This window comes from Eurytemora carolleeae, unplaced genomic scaffold (genome assembly GCF_000591075.1).
Source record: "Eurytemora carolleeae unplaced genomic scaffold, Eaff_2.0 scaffold217, whole genome shotgun sequence".
NCBI lineage: Eukaryota > Metazoa > Arthropoda > Copepoda > Calanoida > Temoridae > Eurytemora > Eurytemora carolleeae.
In genome coordinates this window covers 87,837-114,460 of record NW_019396108.1, presented here as the reverse complement: position 1 = coordinate 114,460, position 26,624 = coordinate 87,837, and the positions used below count along the sequence as shown (strand labels likewise).

General features: G+C 34.7%; 2 protein-coding genes across 2 annotated transcripts in view; both read left to right on the top strand.

Annotated features, from left to right (window-relative positions):
- The first annotated feature begins 1,516 nt into the window (after positions 1 to 1,516).
- On the top strand, positions 1,517 to 12,987 carry LOC111695162 (uncharacterized). Its single transcript, XM_023464377.1, has 12 exons — positions 1,517 to 1,628; positions 2,011 to 2,087; positions 3,166 to 3,295; positions 3,843 to 5,260; positions 5,690 to 5,741; positions 6,203 to 6,378; positions 7,729 to 7,854; positions 7,941 to 8,018; positions 9,098 to 9,202; positions 10,109 to 10,306; positions 11,093 to 11,155; positions 12,885 to 12,987. Exons 1-12 carry the CDS (start codon positions 1,551 to 1,553, stop codon positions 12,946 to 12,948), a joined length of 2,565 nt encoding a protein of 854 aa, XP_023320145.1. The 5' UTR covers positions 1,517 to 1,550; the 3' UTR covers positions 12,949 to 12,987.
- Positions 12,988 to 13,091: 104 nt separating this feature from the next.
- LOC111695161 (peptidyl-glycine alpha-amidating monooxygenase B) overlaps positions 13,092 to 26,624 on the top strand; it is an 18,673-nt gene continuing 5,140 nt past the window's right edge. Inside the window, exons 1-19 of the mRNA XM_023464376.1 lie at positions 13,092 to 13,385; positions 13,533 to 13,640; positions 13,905 to 13,987; positions 14,734 to 14,816; positions 16,206 to 16,349; positions 17,490 to 17,605; positions 18,212 to 18,295; positions 18,817 to 18,978; positions 19,564 to 19,831; positions 20,223 to 20,319; positions 20,431 to 20,738; positions 21,070 to 21,231; positions 21,522 to 21,680; positions 21,999 to 22,080; positions 22,845 to 22,967; positions 23,510 to 23,560; positions 25,235 to 25,406; positions 25,560 to 25,817; positions 26,034 to 26,214. Coding sequence (XP_023320144.1) covers positions 13,534 to 13,640; positions 13,905 to 13,987; positions 14,734 to 14,816; positions 16,206 to 16,349; positions 17,490 to 17,605; positions 18,212 to 18,295; positions 18,817 to 18,978; positions 19,564 to 19,831; positions 20,223 to 20,319; positions 20,431 to 20,738; positions 21,070 to 21,231; positions 21,522 to 21,680; positions 21,999 to 22,080; positions 22,845 to 22,967; positions 23,510 to 23,560; positions 25,235 to 25,406; positions 25,560 to 25,817; positions 26,034 to 26,214 — 2,640 coding nt within the window. The 5' untranslated portion in view covers positions 13,092 to 13,385; position 13,533. The remainder of the gene's footprint in view (positions 13,386 to 13,532; positions 13,641 to 13,904; positions 13,988 to 14,733; positions 14,817 to 16,205; positions 16,350 to 17,489; positions 17,606 to 18,211; positions 18,296 to 18,816; positions 18,979 to 19,563; positions 19,832 to 20,222; positions 20,320 to 20,430; positions 20,739 to 21,069; positions 21,232 to 21,521; positions 21,681 to 21,998; positions 22,081 to 22,844; positions 22,968 to 23,509; positions 23,561 to 25,234; positions 25,407 to 25,559; positions 25,818 to 26,033; positions 26,215 to 26,624) is intronic.

The window sequence follows — 26,624 nt, the reverse complement described above, 5'->3', positions numbered from 1 at the left end:
ATGAAAGTGAATACGTGATTAAATTTCCCATGCTAATCCAGGGGACGTGGTTTTATTCTTGAAGAAAGGAGAAAACGATATTGCAGTTTATATGATTACGTTGAACAAATTGGTTTAGAGATTTATCGAATCGATATTTCGTTCTGTGTCCATCATTTTTATTCAATTACTTAAGAGATTGTAAAGTCCAGGTAATTGAACCTTTTGATGCATTAAAATGATGGTGTATCTTACGACCTACGCAAATCCGCTGCATCGATCTCCACTTCTGACCTGCCAAATCCGCTATAATACACATCCGACCTACTAGCTAACGTACTTGGTTTTACAGCTGCTAGATGGACTTGTGGCTGCAGCAGTGTACGGCCCCCTAGCCTGTCCTAGCCGCAACGTTCGGCCCACAATTAATTGTGTCTTAATTCCTAACCTAACGCTCAAATAATACAAAAATGAACTGCTGGCGTAGGTCCGATATTGCATTAGGTCGGAAAGTTAGTAGGTCAGAAGTTCAGTAGGAGTAGTAGGAGGGGGATAATAATATAATAATAATAAATGTATTTTGCAAACTAGATTGATTGTTATACATAACATTTTATGGTCAATGATATATAAGTTGTCGAAAAATTAAAATCTGTTACATTATATATTTATGTACATATCTTTCTCTAGTTTGAGGACTAAAGAGTCTAGAGACTGTTTGTGTTAGCCCAATTAAATTGATAAAATATTTTTTTGGCCGATCCTTTTGTGAAGCGATGATGAGCAAGAAAGTTGTGAAGATCGGTTAGCGATTCCTTTAACGTGCAGGGGAACTACGGCAATAAAAATATTTATTAAATTACAGTATGAGTCTGGAGGGGGATGTTGCGTATAGACGATGTAACATTACCATTAAAACTTAAAAGATCCAGGTACAAGTCTCATCCTTATATGGATAATTCTGTAAAGTAAGTGAATGTGAAGGAAGAGAGGATTAACCAAACCAAACCATTTTTCCTTCCACACATCTAAAGAGTATACGCAACAAGACTAAGAGAGAGAACTAGCAACTCTAGCAACAAACAGCTGTCAAAGTCTGATTTAGTTTTTATCTTTTAAACTGCGTACTCACACAGTACGTTTGCGTATTGGTAATTTCCTAGAGAACGATTTTTGGACCCCCCTCCCCCCCTCCTATCAATTTTGTACATGGGTCTGACAAGAAGTGTCTTTACTTAACCTAACCCGTGGCCGCAGCGCTCGGCCCAGAAAGTGTCTCAACCTAACCTAACCCTAAATAACAAAAAAATAAATATGGTTGACAAATAACCGCAGCAAATTATATCAAAAATCAAGACGACATTCAAGTCGTCCTGCATACTGTCATGTTTCGTGGGACACCCTGTAGTTTTTGTTTACATATGTATAGTCAGTTTGTATACTCATGGCTGTTACCGATATTGCACGTTTTTGTTAAGTTTGTTTGTTAATGTTATCAATGTGTTGTAACAATGACAGTTTGAATCGAAAGTTTTATCGAAATTCAATATTTTGTGAATTTTTAGACTACGATGGATACTAGAAGGCCGTTTAGTGAACTTTTGGGAGAACTGGACGGTCTTGACAAGAGTTTACAGCAGAAAAAGAAGGTTTGTATAGTTATACTCCTAAAAATTTAGGTTATGAAGATTGCTGAACTTTTTTTTATTGGGGGAGGGGAAGGGGGGGATGACCCCTCCACTGGACAATTGGGGGGACGTCTACTTCCGGTAAAATTAGAGGCACCTTCTATCCTTTAAATTTTGATTTTCAAAAAAAGATGAAAGAAAGTTTCCATGCTGAATTATTTTATTCTCGTTAGATGTCTGATCATAACTCATAAACCCCTTGGTTGCATACCTCAAATTATGATTGGAGAACTCAGTGAAACCACTGGAATGTTCTTCGCCAAGCTGGAGTGGATTGACTTGGGAAAACTCTAGATAAAGCTGGGTTCCCTAGCTGGTATTTAACAAGCTGTTCTATTTGCAGAGAATCGAAGAGGAGTTGGAGAACATGATTGAACTTTCTAAGACGAGAGCTGAGCAGAGAAAACTGCTCCTTAGAAAGTAATTTAATATTTCTTATCAACAAATCTGCACTCGGTTAGGACTCATCATTTTTACGATAACATCGGACAAATTTTTAAAATGCTACTTTGTTTTTAAATGTACAAAGTTCAAGGACGATGAAAAAAATTCTTAATTTTTTAAAAAACATTTCAGATTGTCACGAATTTCCGGTTTTCTTCCTTTTTTTCCAATTATATTGCCATTTACCAACTTTACTTATTTTCAAATTCTATGTTTGAATTGTATTCAATAAATTGAAATTGAAATTGTATTATTTCTAAAAAGAATTGACAGAATGGGGTTTCATGTCAAATATTGGAGGAAAAAATCAGGCAAAAGTACAAGTTGAAATCTCACTCTTAGTGAATGATCACTTTTAACAGATGAATAATGTCTTCTGTTTGATACAATTTTAAGGGACCGTACAATTAACCTTCCTTTTGCATGCTTGATTCACAACAGTACTATTTACCTTTTTCTGATTTATAATACATATCTTAGTTTTCTATCTGAAATCGATCATTTTCATAAGCGATTTATTTTCTGGATTTATACAGCAGAAATTCACGGAATCTATTTAAAAAAAATTCCGATATCTTGCCTTTTACTCAGATATTGAATTAAAAAAGGCACAGTTTTGGAATCTATTAGGTGGCTCATTGTACGTAGGGTTACTTGAAATTACGTCGACAGTCCCTTTAACAGTATTTTAATGTTTAGAGAGTACGGTATAAACAGTCCCTTTATCATTATTTTAATATTTAGAGAGTACGGTAGAAACAGTCCCTTTAACATTATATTAATGTTCAGAGAGTTCGGTAGAAACAGTCCCTTTATCTTTATTTAATGTTAAGAGAGTTCGGTAGTCACAGTCCCTTTAACAGTATTTTAATGTTAAGAGTGTAGGGTAGAAACAGTCCCTTTATGATTATTTAATGTTCAGAGAGTACGGTAGAAACAGTCCCTTTATCATTATTTAATGTTAAGAGAGTTCGGTAGAAACAGTCCCTTTATGATTATTTAATGTTCAGAGAGTACGATAGAAACAGTCCCTTTATCATTATTTAATGTTCAGAGAGTACGGTAGAATCCTTGAGAGACTGAACTATAAAGACCTGGAGACTATGAACGTAGTGAGAACTGCAACCGTCAACTCTGCCTGTGATGTTGAAGCCAGGGCGAAAAAAATTAGGGTAAAGCTAGAGGTTAGTTTTTATTTGGTTTTGGTATAATTATTTGAAAGAGTAGCCCCCTTCCTCCATTTTTCTTAACGAAAGTGACATGAGAAAGTGTAAATGTATGTAAAACATTTATCTTTCTTATTTCTTGTTTTCACAAACATTTTGAAATTAATCCGCCTATACGGGAACATAGTGCAAACCTTTCTTTCATCCTTTTCTTTAGTCTTAATGGACCATGTTAATAGGTATAGGTACCCCACCCACCGGCGCCCCGTTTTCGAAATTATTAACAATGCTTCTAAAATCTGTTGTAAATATATGCCCTTTCTTTATCAAATGAAAATGTGAATAAAAGAAATCCTAGCTAAACGAATCGCCGCTTGGTTTAGAAAGAGATTCAAAGAGTTCTATAATTAAGGCGAGCAAGAAAATTGCTGGGATTTAATTTATTATGATAGCTGGCAAAACAACTATTTTTAGACTTCCATCAGTTTAATAATTATTTAGGGTCATATTTTGAATCTTTGAATCTTGTTAAGATTGCTTAAAATTACGTTGATTGTATTTGTAGAAAGAAAAAGAAAGCGGATCCCGGAGAGATGATCTGTTGGAGTACCAGGAGGAATACAAGAACATGATGGAGGAGATTGACAACCTGGAACGAGGCATAAAACTCTCTATAGCAGTAGACTCCCACCTACTCCAGTTAGGAACGGAGGAGGCAATCTATACCAAGAGCAAGGCTTGTGATCCGAAGAAGTTTCGTCTAGCGCTTAACTCCGGAGTGGAACTAAACCCTTGTATCTTGACCGAACCTCCGTACTCCTTCAACAACAATTGGATAAGAAGGTCGATGGAGATCAATTTCAGCTGCGTGAACAGCAATGGATCTGAGTCTGGCACGCTTCCGATCTATTCAGCAATGTTGAAAGATCTCATCAGTGTTGGAAAAGCTACAGTTCTTAATGATCACGTAGTGACGCTGACCAGCCTTCCCTCTACTAGTACAGGGTATGGAGAGCTTGATGTAAAAATATTGGGCGTGCACATCAAGGACGGAAGGAAAAGAAAGTTTTTAATGGAAAACAATGTTAATGGGAGTTGTCAATCTTTTCTCGATGAAACCTCACATCGCATAGGATTGGGAGGCCTTGATTCCTCCGATCTAGTTAGTCTGGATATGACAACCAGAAACAAGATTAGAACTAACGGAAATACGACCAACGGAACCGAAGGTCTAGCTGTAGCTCCTAAACCTTTGGGACAGCACGGCCTCTCTGTGGTGGATGAGATCCCGGAGAACGGAAAAACCCTTAACAACTCAATTTTTTCTCCAGTCTCGGACCGGTGTCAGTTTTCTACTATGAGAGAGACCTCTGCGTCCCAGCTTTCCGATCTATTAGCAAGTCTGGAGCATGAACTTCCTCGCCAGGAGAACGACCCTGATAGTCCTATCCTCGCCCAATCTCTCGGTTCAGGTCGGAGAAGTGTCGATGACATGCAGAGAAGTTTGAGCCGTGAAAACTCGCGGGATAATTCTCCGATTAAGGACGTGGTTGATATCGGTGGTGGACTAAACAAATCGATAAACTTCGCCGTGAGAACTCAGATATTCCAGGAGTTGGCTACTCCCCAGGTCAAGGAGACTAACAGGAGATATTCGATCCAGGAGGGAAACACCAAGGTGAAGGATGGTATTGCAGGAGTGTCACGCCGGATAAAGGATAGAACTGCGCCTGCCGAAGCCACCTTAGAACCAGAATATGAAAAACCCCGAACTCCGGACTATAATGATTCTATTTGGGACGAGGATAAGGACGAAGATCTCGAGGCTTTGGACTCGTTTAGGTTCCAGGAAGAGATGTGGGAGACGAGTTTGAACAAGTCGATGAACTTGACGCTCTGGGAACCTGAAGAGGAGCCTAGCAGTTTTAATTTTATCTCCGGGAACCTCGAGCTAGTGGATACTATTCGTAAAGGGGATCCAGGGTAAGGATATAGAATATAAATAAATGTGCAATTAATTCTTCACTGATTTAGGTGATATTTTTACCCCTGGCAATTTCAAGATCTATGAGTGCTTGGCTCGGAATGAGTCGTAATTTTAAAAACTTGCCTTGTAGAAAACCAAGTAAATTGAGAAATGACAAATTAAAAGTTAAAAAACGAGAACAGTCGCTTCTCAAAGCTGCTCTTGATAGTGTTTGTCAAAGTCTTAATTGTTATTATTTAGGCTTGATGGATTGTATGGACCTTGAAATTTTTATTTTTTTATTTAGGCTTGATGGATTGTATGGGCCCTGAAATTTTTATTTTTTTATTTAGGCTTGATGGATTGTATGGGCCCTGAAATTTTTATTTTTTTATTTAGGCTTGATGGATTGTATGGACCTTGAAATTTTTATTTTTTTTATTTAGGATTTATGGATTGGATGCACCCTGTTTCCTAGCATGGCAGCAAGAACATCAGGAATCTAATCAATCAAAATTAAGTTTTTAAAAATTTATTTATCAAAACAAGTTTAAGACAAGAGTTACTTTGGAGGAGATAGATTTCATTTAGCCTGAAAGTTTGAGCGTAATTATAGAAGACCATAAAAAAGAATGACACAATTGCAAAATGGAAGGCAACTTGTATTTATTTATTAGAACTTGCAGGGGTCGATATTTTTCAGAGAGATTTTTGATAAATTGTGGGAAAAAACTCCGAAAAATGGGACATCTTTTTGATTTTTTTATCTAAAAATAATTTATTTTCCCCAATATAGCGAAAAAACGCTAGTTTTTTTTGGCGCTTCGTGCAACTATATATAACTTATGGGGAACAAAAATGATTTCTTAAAAAGGGGGAGGGGGATGATTTTTAGGAAAATATACTCCCCTTAATTTATAATTATTTCATAACATCCCGATTTTGAATGATTTCTCCAGGCCATCTTGATAACTGAACCTTACCACGGGAGGGTTGGGGTTTACGGAGATCAGAACCTCGATTTCCAAGGTTGGCTTAACTCCAAGGAGTTGTTGGTCCGGAATCCTCTCCATATTCTAGCCCTACCCGGAGAGATTGTAGTTCTGATCCAGAAACGCGGACTTTACATCTACAAGTGAGTACTGAGTTCTTAAACAATAATAAATATTTTCCGGGAAATCAAAACTTTTTGGAATATTTCTTAGCTACAGCGACTGAAAACTTAACCTCCAACGTTTTAATTGAAGGAATTAAGTTTAATTTAATTTAAAAAACTTAATCCCTTGCCTCAGAGTATGTTTTCAATTATTAATATCCTCTACTCTAGTACTGTCTTGTTTTTTGATTCTTCTAAACAATTTATTTATTTAAAAAATCATTTTTTCCCCAAAAGCTTTACGTTTAGGAAGTTTAAACCCAAAAATTTATTTTAATAAGAGTAAAACAAAAGGGGAACATTTTTTAAGACTTGACAATAATAAAAAAGATTTAGACTGCGCGTTCGTGTACGTTTGTAACTTAAATACGTCAGAGCTACAATGTTATTCTTTGAACGACTTTAATTTGATTCTAATTCTAGTTGATTAACAGGGGTGATTATTTTAATATGATTTTCGAAGTTTTGGAGAGAAAAAAGGGAATATTGTACCGCAGCTGGCAAGTTCTTTCTCTCCTTTTGATACTTTTTTACCAAAGATATAATTTCACCCCTATAAAATGAGTTATTTTACGCAATTTAGCGATATAATTACTTGTTAACGGGGGAGGGGGTTAATTTTGTAGTAATATACACCCCTGTCGATTAATTGAATTATTAGTCAGATTAAATGACGAATAAATTTCAAGTAAGTGACACTCCATGAAGTATATTCTGTAACGATGTGCAATGCTATCTTTGTTATTCATGCTAGTAATATATTTATCTTAATTATCAAAATGTTGACCCAGCTGGGCTAGCCCGGTCAGATTCATTTTTACCTGTTTATAAATAAAGTAGTTCAATAGAATTCGTTGATTAATACGGACGTATACAGAGCCTTGAGTATTGGCTGAGAATATAGAGAGCCTTGAGTTTTGGCAAGAGATAGAGTTAGATATGTTCTAATTAGACTTTGAGTAAAGTTATCATCGAAGTTATAGCATCTAGATAGTTTACATCCATACATAGGTGGCAATTTCCGATTAAAAATGGAACCCTTGAAATCTTACTCTGATCAAAAATGTGGGAGATAACGTAGTCTTTCTGCCTTGACAAAGGTTTAGTTTAGATATTTTCTCCGTTGTTTCTCATAACTAAGAAATGCGCAAGTCACCTTTGCAGAGAAACCACCAATGAAAATAAACCGTTTAAATATACAAAAACATGGATATCTGATTCAACTGATCAGGCAAAGCTTTTAAGGTAACCGTTTTAATTTGGGCATTGCCATCTTGCACGAAGGGTCATATGAAATTACGCTTACAGTCCCTAACTATCCCTGTTCAGGATGTCTGATGAACAACATAAGTATGTAGAGCACCAGAACTTTCAAGGGGTGTACAGGGGACTCGCGGAGGGGGACACTGGGGAGATCATCTCCCTCGTCATGATCAACAAGGAACCACACATCAGGTAATAAAACACTGTTACTGGAGCTCGAACTTTTTAATTATCTGAGTTATTTTCAGTTCTGATTCTAAACCCTGAAATGTTTTTAGTATTCTGAGTCTAAACCCTGAAACCAACCAATATGAAACTGGAGATACTGTTGAACTCTCTGTCACTGCTACTAACAGGTTAATTAAATCAAATATCAAGGGACAAAAATATTTATTATTGTATTTTATTTATTTTGTAAAAAACTCTGATTGACTGAAAATTTGTATACTTTGAGAAACTTATGATTATTAGATTATTCATAAATATATATATATAATACATATGGTATTTACTGGTTAGCCTAAGTCGGAATACCTCTCAAGCGTAACGCAGAAATTTGCTCAAGTCTTAACATTTTAATTAGTGAATAATTTTTAATTCTCATTTTTCTTATGTTGAAAAACTGTCCCAAACCCATTTATTTGTGGGGTGGGAGGGGTACTTAAAGGGAGTGTTCGCGGAAAATAAGCGCCTTTGATCGCTGCTAATCTTATTTCATCTGTTGCTTCTATAAGGAGAAAATCTTTAAAAACGACTCATGCTGAAGAACGTAGCGTTCTACAAATTCAGAAAGGTGCAACATTCAATTCGAATCGAAAAAAATCAATTTAATTCAAAAAATATCATTCAGATATTACAAACAATAGTCATGGATTATTTTTCGACGCATTCGTATATAGTTAATATTTCATAATATTTTTGATTTCGTTTTTTTAATTATTTCGCTGGCGCTGGATTTTCAAACATTCCTGGAAAATATGAAAATGTCGTCTTCATTATCAAAAATCTTCGAAACGGGAATAAATGTTTTCAAAAGTAACTCAGATCATGAAAAAGAAAATATTATGAAATATCAACTAAATACGAATGCGTCGAAAAATTATCGATGACTATCGGTTGTAATAACTGAATGATTTGTTTGGAATTAATTTGATTTTTTACGATCCGAGTTGAATGTTGTAACTTTCTGCATTTATATGGACGCTACGTTCTTGATAGAAATAAGATTAGTAGCGATCAAAGCCTATACCCTCTTAAATTTTTCGCGAACACTTCCTTTAAAAACCCCTTTTTCCTTTACTGCAAAATGGCATTCTGCGAACTTTCAAATCATCATCAATTCAAAACATTTGAACTGAATCGATATTTCAATCTGTGAAAAAAATCGATCAATCGGTTAAATTTGAGTCAAATCAAATCAGGTGAAATGATTTAGACCTGATGTTGAACCCCAGCTGCGTAACCTGGTTTATTTCAACAACAAGATTTATATCACAGACATGGGTCTCTCCAGGATATATATCATTGATAGAGTTGAAAAGTAGGTTTATTTTCAAAATTAATATTTTGTTCCGATTCCTGACTGTATCCTACAAACCTATGTCTGATCAAGAAGGGTTGAGATATCCAGCAAGCTAATTTGATTAATTTTTTTTGTAAACGTGATATGCGGATTTATTTTGCAAAGACAAGGAAGGAAATGTGAGAATTATACTTTTTTGAGATAGAAAAAATACTATATCTTGTTACTGCGATAAAGGTTTGAAGGTGACTGTTGTGAATTGAACATGATCTTTTATAAATGAAGTGAAAAACTTCATCAGGAGCTGAAAACTTTAAAATTTAAAATTGTTCTTTCTTTGCAGGTAAATCCATAGGACTCAAATAGTTCTGAACTAATCTGATTTGATCATTGAGATATTAATATTGGGTTCAATTATTTTTGGGATCTAAGTAATAAGAGCATTGAGATATTTATATTTGGTTTAATTATTTTTGGGATCTAAGTAATTAGAGCATTGAGATATTAATATTGGGTTTAATTATTTTTGGGATCTAAGAATGAGAGCATTGAGATATTAATATTGGGGTTATTTATTTTTGGGATTTAAGTAATGAGATCATTGAGATTTATTATTTGGTTTAATTATTTTTGGGATCTAAGAATGAGATCATTGAGATATTTTTATTTGGTTTAATTATTTTTGGGATCTAAGTAATGAGAGATCGCTTAATCACCCTGCGATTAGAGAACGAGTTTAGCTTTTTCCGTCTCTTTATAAGTTCTCGGCTCAGAGTTGTAAACTCTTGTATAATAGATATCGAGGTCAATGTTTGATATCCTCAATTTGTTAATGAAAACGGTCCATAGCGGATATCAAGATTAAGCAATCAGGATTAAGGGTATCCAACACAATAGTTTTCAGCTCAGATCAATTATTTTTAGAACTCAAACCTCCCATGGATACAACGGTGACGGAGTGGGTCAGTTTAAGAAACCTCTTGGTCTTCTCCTGGATGATCTTGGGCACCTTCTGGTGGCGGACAACAAGACCGGCAAGGTCATGGTGTTCAACTCCCGGGGGCAGTTTATAAAGAATATCTCGTTTGATAGTGATTTGAGACGTCCCGTCGGATTCCTCAGGTAAATAACCAGCCATGGTGTTTTTTTTTTCACAAACTAAATATCAGAAATTTTAGAGAAAAAGAATTGTTTTGGGAGAATAGTTTTGAAAATAGGTAACAACGATCTTATTATTCTGCACAACAATCTTCAAAGATCATTTTTAAAAGATTGAATTAAAAATTTTTATGAGAAATTTAAACGAACAGTATGTTAAAGATAAATTTATATCCACATAAGATTTAGTTTTTTTTACAAAATATCTTTACAGTCAGATAAAAAAACATCTGCTAAATGTTTGTTATTGCCTTATTTTAAACTTACACCTGTATACAGTGAACACACTATACAATTCAATCGGATTTTCATTTTACAAGTTTTTTAATTGTTAGTTCTGCCAAGTACACGATCCAATGGATCACGACTAGCACGTCCATCATGTCTATGACGTCCATCCTGTTCCTCATGTTCATTCATCATGTTCATGTCCATAATGTTCCTCATGCATTCATCATGTTCATCATGTTCATCATGTTCGTCATGTTCGTCATGTTCGTCATATTCGTCATGTTCGTCAAGTTCGTCATGTTCGTCATGTTCGTCATGTTCGTCATGTTCGTCATGTTCGTCATGTTCGTCATGTTCGTCATGTTCGTCATGTTCGTCATGTTCGTCATGTTCATCTTGTTCATCATGTTTTATGTTCCTCATGTTCATCACGTCCATCACGTCCATCATATTCATCATATTCATCATATTCAGCATGTCAATCATGTTCATCATGTCAATCATGTTCATAATGTATAGGATAGGAAACAGTATTCTACTCGCCTTTGCCGGGGAATGTGGGAAGCACCAGGGTGTATTGAGGTAAATTTAAAAATTTAAATGATTTCATTTTTATCCGTCCTTACTTATATATGTACATCATCCTTTCATTCATTTATCCTTTCATCCTTCCTTCCTTTAAGCCTTCCTTTCTTTTATCCTTACTTTCTTTAGTTCATTCTTCCTTTCCTTATTTCTTTCCTTCTTTCTTTATTTCCTTCTTTCTTTATTTTCTACTTTTTTTCTTTCATCCTTCCTTCCTTCCTTTCTTTCTTTCTTTCATTCATTCTTTCATTTTTTCATTCTTTTTTTTTGCATTCTTTTATTAATTCTTCCTTTATTTCATCTTCCCAACTAAAACTAAATATTATTTAGAAAAAAAAATATGGTCGGAGAATTGGAAGGAAGGAAACTTCCATTCTTTCATTCACCTTTCAAACCCTTTCATCAGCTAACCCTTTCATCAGCTTACATAATTATTTAATTTCACACCTCTTTCTTTCTATTTTTTCATTCTTTCATTCTTTCATTTTTTCACCCTTACTTTAAGTCATCCTTTCAATAATTCATTTATCCTTTAATTTCTTAGATAAAAAAAAATATTTATTTTTTCTTGTTTTTGTCATGACTTAATTCTCTATGTATAAACTATACATATTACATACATATGTAACACAATCAGGGGTTTATACAGAAATTTGTCTGGGGGGGCTTAAATTTTTTTTCCTATGGGGATTCGGCACCCGTTGGGACTTGAAACACCCCTGAAAATCATAGATTTCAATTTCCCTCTGGGGGGGGGGCTGAGCCCTCACAGCCCCCCCGTCCCCTGAAAACGCCTCTGTAAACAATACATTTTAAGATACAGTGGTCGGTTAGCCCAGATTTTTGTTTTGGGGATGTTGAACACAATTATTCAGTTCTAAATGAAAACAGTTTTATTTGAAATTCGAACTGTAAACATCTGTAATAGTTATCGAAAATATGGTGAAAATTAAAGCGCAAACAAAATATTATTTCTGGTTTCAAGATTATAAGCTAAACACCTAAATTCTCAGTTTTGATGAAATATTGTGTCCCATGAAACGCAGTAGTTTTATTTAATAAATTAAAATCTTGCCGAAATTCCTGTGATCTTGAATGCACTGAAAGGGCAGACCATATTTAGGTAATCTCAATAGGTAAAAGTAGGTGGACAAATGGTTACCGCAAACTATTTCAATTGTCAAAAACTATTATCAAGTCTTCTCTGAACCATAATGTTTCGTCGACCAGCCTGTACATGTACCTTCTTTAATTATTTGGTCTGTTTATATTCTTGTAATATTATAATCCGGTCCTCATTTTATTTAATCGAGAAACATTGTTTTTATACTTATTTCTGTTTTTTTTTGTCAAGAATAATTATGTTTTTTAATTTATTCTTTTGTTTCTGTTTTCTGTTTAGGTTCAGATTTTTAAATATTTTAATTTCTGTTTTCTGTTTAGGTTTAGATTTGCAAATACTTTAATTTCTGTTTTCTAAGTTCAGATTTGCAAATATTTTAATTTCTGTTTTCTGTTAAAGTTCAGATTTGCAAATATTTTAATTTCTGTTTTCTGTTAAAGTTCAGATTTGCATATATTTTAATTTCTGTTTTCTGTTTAGGTTCTTGTTTGCAATATTTTATTTTCTGTTTTCTGTTTAGGTTCATATTTGCAAATATTTTAATTTCTGTTTTCTGTTTCAAGTTTAGATTTGCAAATATTTTAATTTCTGTTTTCTGTTTAGGTTCAAATTTGAACCAGCAACAGAAGAGAGGAGACTGGGTAGTCCACTAAACCCGGAGCTGTAAAAGTAGGCTCGGAGAATGGAGAATGGAGCTCCCAAAAAATCAAGCTCCGGACTAATCCCAATACTGGAACTATAGCTCCGGACTAATCCCAATACTGGAACTATAGCTCCGGACTAATCCCAATACTGGAACTATAGCTCCGGACTAATCCTAATACTGGAACTATAGCTCCGGACTAATCTCAATACTGGAACTATAGCTCCGGACTAATCCCAATACTGGAACTAAAGCTCCGTATCTACTATTTTAAAGAATCTAGCTATTTTCAGCATAGGCTGTGATCCTACATTTTTATTTTATATATTTATATTTACCACTTGTGACAGACAGAATTATTTTATTTTATATTAATTTATTTTAAACCTTATGTTTTAAACTTCTTATATTTACAGATTATTTAGACAATGTCATGAACATTGGAATTTAGAACCAAAAAGGTAATTTGTTTTACCGCTTTATTATACGACTCGGAACTGTTTACTACTATACACTTTATTGGGATGTTATGCTACTCAACTCAAGTAAAATATTAAGTAAAATATTATCCTACAGTGATAATTTCTTGATTTAAAATATTTGTTTAGAATGTTTGCACTTTTGTTCTGCCTGGTTGGGTTAGCAGGGGCGGGGGAACCTAGCTCCGCCCATAATTCTCTAGATAACACAATTGACTTGATTATGCCAGGCGCAAGGTAGGAAAACTTTTTAATAGGGAGTGTTCGCGCTAAATAATGAGGATGAACTATTAAATCAAAATTTTAAACGAGCGGTACTCCATCTGGTGTTTCCGTATAGAGATTTCGATCTAATCAGAACCAAAGACAACCAAGTCGACCTTGACTAACTGAAAACAACCGAATAGAACCAAAATCAACCAAATCGGAACCAATGCCAAAACCGCTTCTATTCTATTTCTAAGTAACTGAACCGAACTGATAACAAACCTGTTGTATTAGGCCGGAGGTTGATGATAGTTATCTCTGCTCCGCGTTTGAGGTGACAGAGATGACCGGAATACAAGATTCTTTATATGTAACAGGTAGGGATGTGCATTTAGTTAGTTCGTTTTTATCGTTATTTTTTTAGGGCCAAAATTGTCCATAGTGTGTTTTAGCAACTGTTTTCCAAATTATGTATGCTCAACAGTTGCTTTTCTGACGCTAGAAAAAAAAACGATAAAAAACGATCGTGTTAAAACAATGGTTTTTAAAATCGTTTTTTATCGTTTTTTTTAGAATAAAAATATTGCAAAGTTTATCAAAACAGACTTTATCTGAAGTCATTTTTCATATCTTGGAAGTTTTATTTAAGTTTTTTAAAAACGGTAACACACTTATAGCAGGTCGGTATACTGCTTTGAACTTAATATAAGGAAAATAAATTTATTATTGCCATTTCTCTTTTTAACCTTGGACAAGAAAGATAAGGCTTTCATTACCCTTTTTACTCAAAACTTTCATTAGGGTCGAGAGAAATTTTTGCTTGAAAAATATCATTTGAAAATTCTTCGTACCAAGGCATTGGGAAGATTTTCTCAATTCTCTCAACCTAAATAAAACCATTTTGATAATGATAATGATAATTATTGCTAAATGAAGTATTTTTTGGTGTTTTCCTCCCAAATCTTAAAAAAAAACATTTCCTGTCTTTATGTCATTCTAGATTCTTGTAAAATATTCACACCCTTGCTGAATGGTGAATTTGCAAGGAAAAGTTATTCCTTGGAATGCGTGTTGGTAAATAATTTAGTTCAAGCATCCATTTTGTTAAATATCTTGATTTTAGGATTTATACCTAAAGCAGATGCTAGCAGGGCTCATCATATGCTACTGTACGCTTGTAGTGAACCTCTACAGGAGCCAGGAACTGTAAGCATGTTTGAAATATTTAGATGGTTTTTGATATAGGATTTGATTTGTTTTAAATTATTAATAATATAAATTGATTAGTTGATTGTAATGAGTGCACGAGTCGAAATGATATAACGTTAATAAAAATTTGATTTGTTTTAAATTATTTGAAATATATATTGATTGATTGATTGTAATGAACCCTACACGAATTGATATGATATAACGTTAATAAAAATTTGATTTGTTTTAAATTATTTAAAATATATATTGATTAATTGATTGTAATGAACCCTACACGAGTTGATATGATATAACGCTAATAAAAATTTTATTTGTTTTAAATTATTTGAAATAAATATTGATTGATTGATTGTAATGAACCCAGCACGAGTTGAAATGATAAAACGTTAATAAAAATGAACCACGATAGTAAAATAATACTCAAGTGATACTGCAATTAGAATTCTTTTTAATATACCTAGAGATACGCATAGGTACTTGATTGAAAGTATTTCACAATGTTTATATGTAAAAGCTATGTTAGCTAGCAGATGTGTGTCTTTCTATGAGACTATTGAAGCAAGTTCTAAGCTTTGCATTAGATTTCTTTCTAATTAATGCAAAAATGCACAGTTCTTGGCAGAAATTTATTTTCTATTGCAAATGATTGTAATGTAAACCTTAGTAAAATGTTAGTTAAGAAACAAATGAAATATTTTGACGTCCCATTGGACCATGCATGGAAAGTTTCGGTTTTACAAGAACTTTTAAATACAAGAACGAATAATGTATATGTTGAAGAATTTGATGATTACGTAATAACTGAAGATAAATGTTATGTAATGAGTAATGATCAATGTTGTCTATTTGTGCATAATTTTGCATATTTTTCTCTCTTCTTTTGGAAACCTGTATTTAAAAAAATTTATGTAAATAACTTTAAACTACACCATTTATATATGTATTTATATCTTTGTGTGTGAATAAATCTTTATAATAATAATATTATAATAAACGATTCTCACAGTAAAACGATACAACATTCATTTAAAGGAACTGTAAGCGATATTCTCGATTTTCCCTCGACAATGCCCGATTCACAACTGTACCCATGAAACCTTTGCCTGTTCAATAATGTGGAAGATATGGTCGTTTGATTAGTTTAAAAGTGTTAAATTATAATAATTCCTTTATATTTTTCTGCAGTAGAAATGCGCAAGTCACTTCTATTGAGAACCCACAACTTTAATTTTGTCTTTGTCTGATCCAAGTATTATTTAATTAATACTTGGATCAGACAAAGCTTTAAAGGGAACCGTCTTAAATCAGGCATTTCATCGTTGCGCGCATGTGAGGTTGCACTTGAAATTACGCTTAGAGTCCCTTTATCTTATTTGTTTTAAGGTTTACGACTGCATGCATCATTCGTTGTGTAAGGGAGCTTCATCTATAATGTTTGCCTGGGCTAAGAATGCTCCTCCTACCACACTACCCAAGGATGTTGGATTCATGATAAATCCAATACAGAAGAAATATCTAGTTCTCCAGGTTAGTAGATTCTAAGAATGCTCCTTCTACCACACTACCCAAGGATGTTGGTTTCATGATTAATCCAATACAGAAGAAATATTTAGTTCTCCAGGTTAGTAGAATCTTAAGAATGCTCCTCCTACCACACTGCCTAAGGTTGTTGGTTTTTATGATAAATCCAATACAGAAGAAATATTTAGTTCTCCAGGTTAGTAGATTCTAAGAATGCTCCTCCTACCACACTACTCAAGGATGTTGGTTTCATGATAAATCCAATACAGAAGAAATATTTAGTTCTCCAGGTTTGTAGAATCTAAAAATGCTTCTTCTACCACACTACCCAAGGATGTTGGTTTCATGATTAATCCAATACAGAAGAATTATCTAGTTCTCCAGGGTAGTAGAATCTAAGAATGCTCCTCTACCACACTACCCAAGGATGTTGGTTTCATGATTAATCCAATACAGAAGAAATATCTAGTTCTCCAGCTTAGTAGATTCTAAGAATGCTCCTCCTACTACACTGCCCAAGGATTTTGGATTCATGATAAATCCAATACAGAAGAAATATTTAGTTCTCTAGGTTAGTAGCACCTAGGATGTATTTTTCGGAGTTTGAATGCTTTGGGTTCAAAACTCTGAAATTTTCATTTTAAGGTTAAATCATAAATATGATAATAATATAGTAGAATTATTTATAAGTTAAGATCATTGATTTTCTCACTTTTAACACTTTTATCAAGAACGTTCTTAGGCTAAGAAATTATTTAATTTGATTAATATTATCTTTATATTTTAAGTAGATATCTCTGTTTGTTTGTTCTGTTCATAACTTGTGACTGATTTGCCTCAGATTTTGATTGGGGAACTGGGTAAAACTAAGGAAATGTTCTTAGCTTTGTTTAAAGATTCTAAATGGAGTAGGTTGAGTTTTTTTAAAGTTTTCAGCCAAAGCTGGGTTCCCAAGCTAGTTTTTAAATAAACCTTGAGTGTTTACTTTATAACATATTTAAGAATTGATTGATAATCTAAATAGTTAAGCTCTTCGCTCATATATACATATATATTTATATATATATATATATAATGTCAGTTATAGCTGTCCAAACGGCTGGACCGAATTGGCTGAACCTAGGCTAAAAAAGTTTGATTATTTAGGTGCACTACGCCCATCCCCTGCCGGATTCTGATAATACAGGATTAAGTTTAACCTATCAGACAACTCCAGCTAGGTATCAGGCTGGGATCCTTCTGCTCGGATCAGGAGCTGTCAGGTAATTATCTAAACGTCAGGAGTGCCATCAACAATTCACAATAGTTTCTTAAAACTTTTATAAAACACAAAAAATAAGAGTAATGGAAAATTCACAGAATTAGGTTACCAGTTTCTGTTCGCAATAAATTCTCTCTATTTTTATGATTTATAATAGTTCACAAAAGTACCCAATTGAATCTTAATCTTAAAATAAATATAAAAAATGTCTTGGATCTCTGTCAAGGTGTGTGATTGTACAATTTGCGATTTTTACATACTTTGACCAGAACGACTAGTACTAAGCCTTAAGGGCACAATAGGTGACTGCTGGGTACACAATTCGCTGAAAGGTGTCAGCTGCCAGCCTCCGGGATGTACCACTAGCTCATGAGCGTTAAAAATTGTCAGATAGCCTGGATGGATTCGGGCCCTTTGCTGCATGTTGATGCGCTGCGCGCAAAAGGCGGTCTGGGGGTCATATGTCGGGTTCCCTTTCAGATCTACTATAATTTTTATTATTATTATTATTATAAATAGTGAATTTTCTCTTTCTCGTCTTCAAACTACGATTATCATTGATAATCCTAATTCCTTTCAATTATTCATAAAATTTTCTTTTGATTAGTATCCCCGGAAATACAGAGGTAACCCACGCGGATGGGAACTGTAAACTTCCGGCTCAAGTTCCTCTTCATCTCTTCGCTTTCAGGTTTAGACCATTCTTTAAATATAAATACTACCTAGATCTAAAACTTACCCAATGGCAAAAAGTTTTGACTATTCTTGCTTAAACCAACCAATGGCAAAAGATTTGCTCATATTTGAAAAATGTATTTATCTTTTACAACCTTCCTAATGTATATGGACTCATCTTTTTGAAAATCAACAAACTTCTTGGTTCATAGACTTTAAAACCGACAAATTCCTTGGTTTGTTTTCTATTAAAAACCTATCATTTCCTTAAAGTTTAAACCCACATTCTAAAAACAACCAATGCGATAAGACTGGAGAGTTCTCATTTTAAAACATACCAATCCCTTGAAGTTATTTATTTAAAACTTAAACCAAAGCTTCAAGGTTTGTACTCTTCTTTTAAAAACAACCAATGCGACAAGCTACTTATCTTTATAAAAACCTAACTATGCCTTAATGTCTATTTAAAAATTTATATGTGTTTAAAACCAAATAGTGGAAAGAAGTTAAATATTTTCTAAAGTAAAATTGATTTAGAACGCACGCGCATGCGCTTGGTTCTGTAATCTCCGGGTACGCGTACAACGAGGAGAAGAATGAGTACAGGGAGATCGCCAAGGGGAATCCACAGTGGCCTCAAGCCTTCTATCCCATGCAGGCAGTACAGACTGTTAAACCTGGAGAAACGGTTACTGTCAGGTAACTATAGTTTCTACTCTCTTTTTACGGGGGTGGGGGGCTAATGAAATTGACAATTTTGTATTTACCAGGGGTTATTTCATAATTCCCCCCCCCCCCACCCTTCTCCTTTACTGAACTGTGTAATTCAATTTGTAAGATTTGAATCTTAAATATTCATGGTTTTGTAGTTCAGTTATATATTGTTTATTATATTATTATCTAGTAGAAGTAAAGTCAGAAAAATTGCATAGCAAGGCCATAAAATGTTATCAAATCTGTAGTCAGAACTTTTGGTTTTTGAATCTCGGGATCAAACCTTGATCTCCATCCTATGCAGACAAAAGGATTGATGTGACTTCTCTTCGATACCCCGTGGTGGTCATACCCCTGCAGGGATAACTATTATTGAGCGATGAAGCGTTCATTCTCGAATTTAAAAGTGTCCATGCATTGGATATCGAGATCAAGCGTTTAAGATGATCGATTTTCCACACAAAATTTCCAATCTCTGGACCATCGCAGATTATCATGTCTGAGAAATTGATCTTTTGCGAAAGACTTCTAAAAATGTCGGATTTAGTTATATTTATTTTTCTATTACAGGTGTACATATAACAGTACGGGTCGGGATCGTGAAACCCATATCGGCAGCACTGCCGGAGACGAGATGTGTAACCTGTACATCATGTTCTTCACGGAGCCGGGGAAGTCCGGGGATTTCTTGGCGTGCTGGGGTGAGCAGGCCGGTCAGTTTATAACCCGGGGCTTACCTGCGGATAGTGATGTCGCCCCTCCTAAGAACAAGGTGTGGGAGGACAAGGCCAAGGATAGTAGTGTTAATACAGGGATATCAGAGATTAATTATTCACAGGTACAGTTTTACTTTATACCCCGGGGGATGTTCCTTTAGGGGGGGAAATACAAATTTAATTGTGGTTTAATTATTTTAGCTTATCATGTTAGTCGTCCCCAGAAATTCGTCTATTTTCTGTGCTTTACCCCGTGGGCAGTCAGGGTCTCGCATAGGGGGGGGGGGGGGCTTTCAGATCTAATCTCTTTATCTTAATTGTTACTTCAAGGGAATAACGTAAAAAAAATGAGATACAAATACTTAGTATTTTTAGCATTTAATTTTAATTTTAGGAAAAGGTTTCAAGTTTTTTATTGTGCTTTTGATTAAAGTTTAGCCTTGCAAACTAGGAAGAAAAGCAGTAAATGATATGTTTAAAATTATTGTTTAAGATAAAACTGATTTTGTTTAGCTGTTCGCTGAGGAGCTTGAGAAAGGTGGAAGCAACAAGAAGGGTGGGGTGGAGGAAAATACACTGATGGTGGCTGACCTAAACTTCACAATGCCAGGTTCTCAATTCACTTTACACAAGATTTCTGCACATTTGTATAGACAATTTTGCACAGTTTTCTCCCCATTTTGTTTGGTTTTCTTGTGGCACATTTTCTTCTTTTTTCCAGGAGCTACCCCATCCGGGGACGATGAGTATCTCTGCACCTCCGTTAAGGTGAAAGATCTTGATCCTAAGAACAAACTCTGGATTGTCAAGTTCTCCGCTATTGTCTCCGGGAACCGGGCCCACCACATGATTCTCTCCAAGTGCGAGCATCCTCCTAAGATGGAAGGAGAGATCTACGACTGCCGGCATCATCAGATGTGCCTGGATCAGAGTAAGATTTTGTTTGCGTGGGCTAAACACGCTGACCCTACCGAGGTGCCGGTGGATGTAGGATTCTCATTGGACAAAGAGGATTCTCTGGTTCTACAGGTAATTTGTAATTCAGGGTTATATATTTTCCAGACCCCCCTTCCCTCCTCCTCTCCCTCGCCCATTCTCTGTAATTATTATTATTATTTGGAACTAAACCTAATTTTACTTTTTCTTGGGGACACAAACTTCATAATAAAGAAGAAAACATTAGTTTACATTAAATAATGTTAAGTAAAAGAATAAATCAATATTTTGTCCTAATTAACATTTTACATAAATTAAAAAGTTTTATTTTTATTTTTTTTTAAAATAACACAACACATTAAATTTGATATTTGTTTCTTCATAAATAGACGTTTTAATTTTTGCAAAAAAAATCTTTTTCCAGGTTCATTACTCTAAACCCTTGTCTGATCCTGACTACAGTGGGCTAACCCTACGGTTTACGAGTACGGAGCCTAAGTACACTGCTGGAATATTTCTACTAGGACGGAGTAACCTGAATATACCAGCAGATACTGAGACTACTCATGGAGATGCTAACTGCAAGGTTTATTTTTATTTATGATTTGGAAACATACTTATCTTGTTTTTTGGGGTTTCAGGTTTCAAGTCAAAGCTTAAGGTAGACGTGTCTAAATAGATCGGGCTCCATTTTCATGGAACCTTAACTGACCTTTATGGCTGGTAAAGATAAGAAAATATGCCCATTAAAAAAAGTGACCATATTTTGACAATTTTCAAAAAAAATATTGTAAAGTATGTTAAAATAATAATAATTTGTCGCAAGAAATGGCTTTAAAATGATGTCATGGAAATTACCAATTTTTTTATTTCCAGGTTGAAGCTAAGAACCCACTGCACATATTCGCATACCGCGCACATGCGCACTCCTACGGGAGCGTGATCAGTGGATACATGTACAACGAAGCTCAGAGAACCTGGAGTCTAGTCGCCAAGGGAAATCCACGCTGGCCGCAAGCTTTCTATCCTGTTAAGGTAATCAGGGGCGTACACAGGAATCTGTCTTGTGGGGGCTGAGACACAAGAGCCCCCACGCTGGATACAACCTGTATCTCAAAAAAATCATGCAAATGCAATCATTCATTTAAACTTAAAAAATAATAATCATAATGAATTTTTTGTTTTTCTGTGGAATTGTTGAAAAGGAACCATGTTTATGATGTTTTTATTGACAACAATTTTATATATTTCTTGTTGAAGATCAATTAATGATCCTGATGGTAATTTTTTCTATTGTCATGATTGATTTTCGTTGGGCATAATAATTATAGATAAAAAAGTTTATATATTCAGGAACAAATCATTAATCCTGGAGAGGTTCTGGCTGCTAGGTGCTCATATAACACGACAGGGCATCATCAAAATGTTAAGATAGGTTAGATTATATTATATTCAACGTTTTCAAACATTTTTCTAAAAAATAGATTTATTATCTAGAGTTGATGGATTTCGGGGTTAGAAGACGACATTTAAAGTGTTCTGTTTTTAATATGGTAATCTTCTGCATTAGTCAGATAATATAACGGATCTTTTTGAGTCTACAGACCTGACATGGCATTGAGTCAGAATTTGATGAATTTGAGCCGCGTCTCAAATCCGCCAAAAACCGGTTTTAATTGAGCGGAGTCTTAAATTTTAAAACATTTAATACAATTTTAAGTGGAACCAACCATATTTGAGCCGTGTCTCAAATTTAAGCCACGGCTCAAATTCGGCCTTTGGTCGTCTTACTTCGGCATATTAGCCATTGCCCTCTTCTCAACACTTTTAGAACTTCCGGTTCTAACCTGGGATCTCATATAATTTATCTGCAATAGATAATACTTAAGATCACGTTCCCGCTGAGCCAGGGTTTGGAAAGATTGAAAATCTATACAATATCCTTTATTTATTTCACAAATGGTTGAAATTAGAATATATCTCAATAAAAAATTCAATAACATATTAAAGGATGTTTCCTGATAGTTCTGTTGCTAATAACTTTATGATTGAAGTTAAGTCCAATTGTATAAAACTATCTGCAATGATAAATGGTTTCCTCTCAACGCTGTTCCATAGTTAAGAAAGTAAATTTGACAAGAAGCAATCTTAGCTCAACACAAATATCTACTCTGTGGTTTTATTTAAATCTGATATTAGGATCTACCGGAGATGATGAGATGTGTAATCTATATCTTATGTTCTACTCTCTCTCCAAGACGGACGATTTCAAACTTTGTTTCGACGAACAGAATCCTCGACTAAGCAGAATGCTTCCAGACGGTAATGTTTTCACAATAATGAAATCATTTAGTGGTTTTTAGAAATTAGAACTGATTTAGATTTTTCCAACTATTCAATATTTTCTGCAACAGCAGTGCTTTGGATCAAATCCATTCTGATATGGATCCTGATTCTGGATCCGCTCTGTGCTTTATGTTTCTGGATATGGGTTCAGTTCAGTTCATAAAGGATTTAATTCCTGATGAAAAAATATGATTTTGTAATCACGTGAGGATGTCAACCTTTCAACAAATCTATTTGATTTGATTTTTATGTAATTTAAAATGATGAACTCAGGTTGTGAAGATTTAAGGTTTAGAAATTGGAGAACGAGGCCAGTAATCAATTCTAGTTTAACTTATTGCATATAAAAGTTCTGTTTTTTAATGTTAATTTTTGATGGAGCTTCCAGAGATCAGAGACCTGAAAACACAATTGCGCGTTTGAGAACAAAAAGTTAATTTTGTATAATATCCTTACCTCTTTAACTCAGATGTTGCAGATTAATATAAAGAATTTTAATATATTCCGTTCTTGTTCAGGAAACGATGTTCCTCTGCCTCCAAACCCAGCCCTGGAAGAGGTTGCTCTGGGTAAGGGAAAGGATTTGGAGCATCAGGGTCAAAGGTTGCATTTTACTAACGGACACGCAGCATTTTGGGGATATACTAACAACGGTGGTGGGAAACTAATACATTCTTTAGCATGGAAACTAGTAGATATTACTAACAAACGCCGTCCTGCCCGAGGTACAGGGTATAGCCAGGGAGGCTATGGAGGTTACGACAACTCCATCGGAGGTCAGGGTTACGGAGGACCAGTAGCCGGAGGATTTATGAACCCTGTTTACCAACCTAACCCTGTTTATCCTCAAACCTTTCTCCAGAATCTTCCGCAGGCGGGGTTCTCCGACCGACAACCTTACTCCGCCCTGGATCCATTCTCCGCCGCACAACAGCCCTACCAACAGCCGTATCCGCCACAACAACAGTATCCGCCGCAACAACAATATCCGCCCCAACAGCAGTATATACCTGTAGACCAACAGTATCCTAATGTTAAACAAGGTTACCCGTCCGACTCCGAGTCTAAATATCCAAGTTCTAAAACTAACCCCGAGCAGGTTCAAGAGACTACCACAACTCAACCTTCTGATGAGAAGAAAAGTAAAAAGAAAAAGAAACCGAAAGGTAGTCGGTAGTAAAATTAGGATAAATAATTTCATTAATTTTCAACTTTTCAGTTTTTTACGTACGATCTTAATGTTTTTTGTCTGTTATTTGTTATCCTTATGGGAGGTGTTAGTCGATCTAATATTTCTGTAAACATAAATTGATAAAAAGCGTACTAAACAGACCTCAGTAAACCTGGTTCTCTTCGGCGGCTTAGCCTTAGACTGAGAAAATATTTAGGGGACTGTGAAATAAGTTTGAAATAAGTTTGTTTTTAATTGTTTACAGAAACATTAAAAATCATGGTTCATTTTATAATCCCGCCCCCACCCCTTTTACCTTTTCTAATTAATATTTTACAACAAGTACATCAATTATTAGGATTCTATTTATTGTTTTTGCATGATAAACAATATAATTAAATATATGTATTGTATATTATCGCATGATCACACAAACGTAGTTGTACACTTTAAAAAAAAACATGGCAATTATTATTTTAATTTTTGTTATGTATTCGACATAGCGCCAAAAAATGGCAAAAACACGAGACAAAATTTGATTAGCTTTGTAAATGTATAACCCTTTACAATACAGATACATATTTCTTAGAAAACCTTGGAAATATAAAAATAATCTAAATTGTCTTTTTTTATGACACTTGTCTTATCTTAATTTGTGCATGTACATATGTAGTTAGCTTGTACTTGATGTGTGAATGTGCAATATGCATATATGTATATACTACGTTGTGCATTGTAGAATATACATCGGAGCATGTGATGTTTCTAGAAATAGGCTCGTGTTCTATCTATTATATTTAACAAGACAGGAATAAGATCGTTAAATCCTTTTGAACATGAGTTCGGGAATTCAAAAGCGTGGATGCTACAATAGCTCGAATACAATTGTATTCAAAATGTCTTCTGCCTTAAACAAGTTGAACTAAATCTAATGTATCTTTATTTTGATTTAAGAAATTATCAATAAAAAATCTAATTACACTAACAGTCCAATTAAATTCCTATTTTGGCCCGCATAGAAAAAGTAAAAATTACTAAAACCAAATTTTGACGTAAAATCTGATGCCCTCAGGTCGGGATGGGAAAAGTTTACCTGGATCTGATTTCTCTGTTGTCCCGAACTGGCCTTCAACAGCCACAGCTACCAGCCTAGGACAGATCTCTGGGGTAACCATAGATATCTACGGGAATGCGATCATATTTCATAGAGGAGACAGAACATGGAATGGAAACACTTTCAACTAGTAAGTTTTTTTAATGGGGATATTTGGCTACTTAAAATTCGTTGGTTAAAAAGTTTTTTTTAAATATTTTCAACTCTCGTAGAAGAGTGCTTATGATTCGGGGAAGGGGTGACCATGGGGGAAGTGTTAAACAATCATTTCTCTTGTTTTTAGTGACAACACTTACGCAATGGAACGGGATTTACCGATCGCGTTCGACACCGTTGTAACGGTAAACTCGACCGGGCACACCATCAACAGCTGGGGGAAGGATCTCTTCTTCCTGCCCCACATGATCACTGTGGACTCGGAGAACAACATCTGGATGACCGATGTAGCTCTCCATCAGATTTTCAAGTTTGCACCGTATGGTGGAGATCATAAACCTCTTCTGACTCTGGGGACCAGATTCCAACCTGGATCAGATGATAGGTGAGGATCAAACTGGCACTTATATATATATGTTTCATTGGATTGTACATTTTTCGATGTACATTGTACTCTGTGCGCTGTATATTGTACAATCTACGGTATAGACCTAACGTATTGAAATCAGTTACAATATATCTTGACTTGGTTAAAAGAAAGAACTAATTTTTTAGCTTAGATTTTCTTTGAAAATGAATGAACGATTCTTATATTTTTCAGCCATTACTGTAAACCCACAGCAGTTGCCGTCAGCAAGGACGCAAAGACGTTCTTCGTAAGCGACGGATACTGTAACTCCAGGATTATCAAGTACTCCATCACCGTGACCGGGGACGGGAAGCATGCCGTTAATAAGATCACGGAGTGGGGGAAAGGAGCAGGACCATTCAGTATTACAAAGGTGGGATTTTTTCTTCAATATTAAAAGAATCTTTAGAAGGGTAAATCGAATTAGCTACTTAATTCTAAGGTTTATCTTTTCTGCAAAAATCACCCCCCTCCCACTCTTTAATTTATTTTTTCCTTAAATGTTAGGTATGGTAATTTTTTAAGGGTTTTATTTTAAGATTGGAGGTTTACAGATCTTTCCCTAATTTATCTTATACTATATTATCTTATCTTATACTTATTCTTATTCTATCTTATACTTTCTTACCTTATCTTACCTTATCCCGTCTCATACTATCTTATTCTATCTTATACTATCTTACCTTATCTGATCTTATCGCGCTGAGTTTTTGGGTAAAAGTATCATGTAAGAGTAGAGAAAACTTGCTTATTGACGGCCAATATTTCATATCTCTTCCCCCC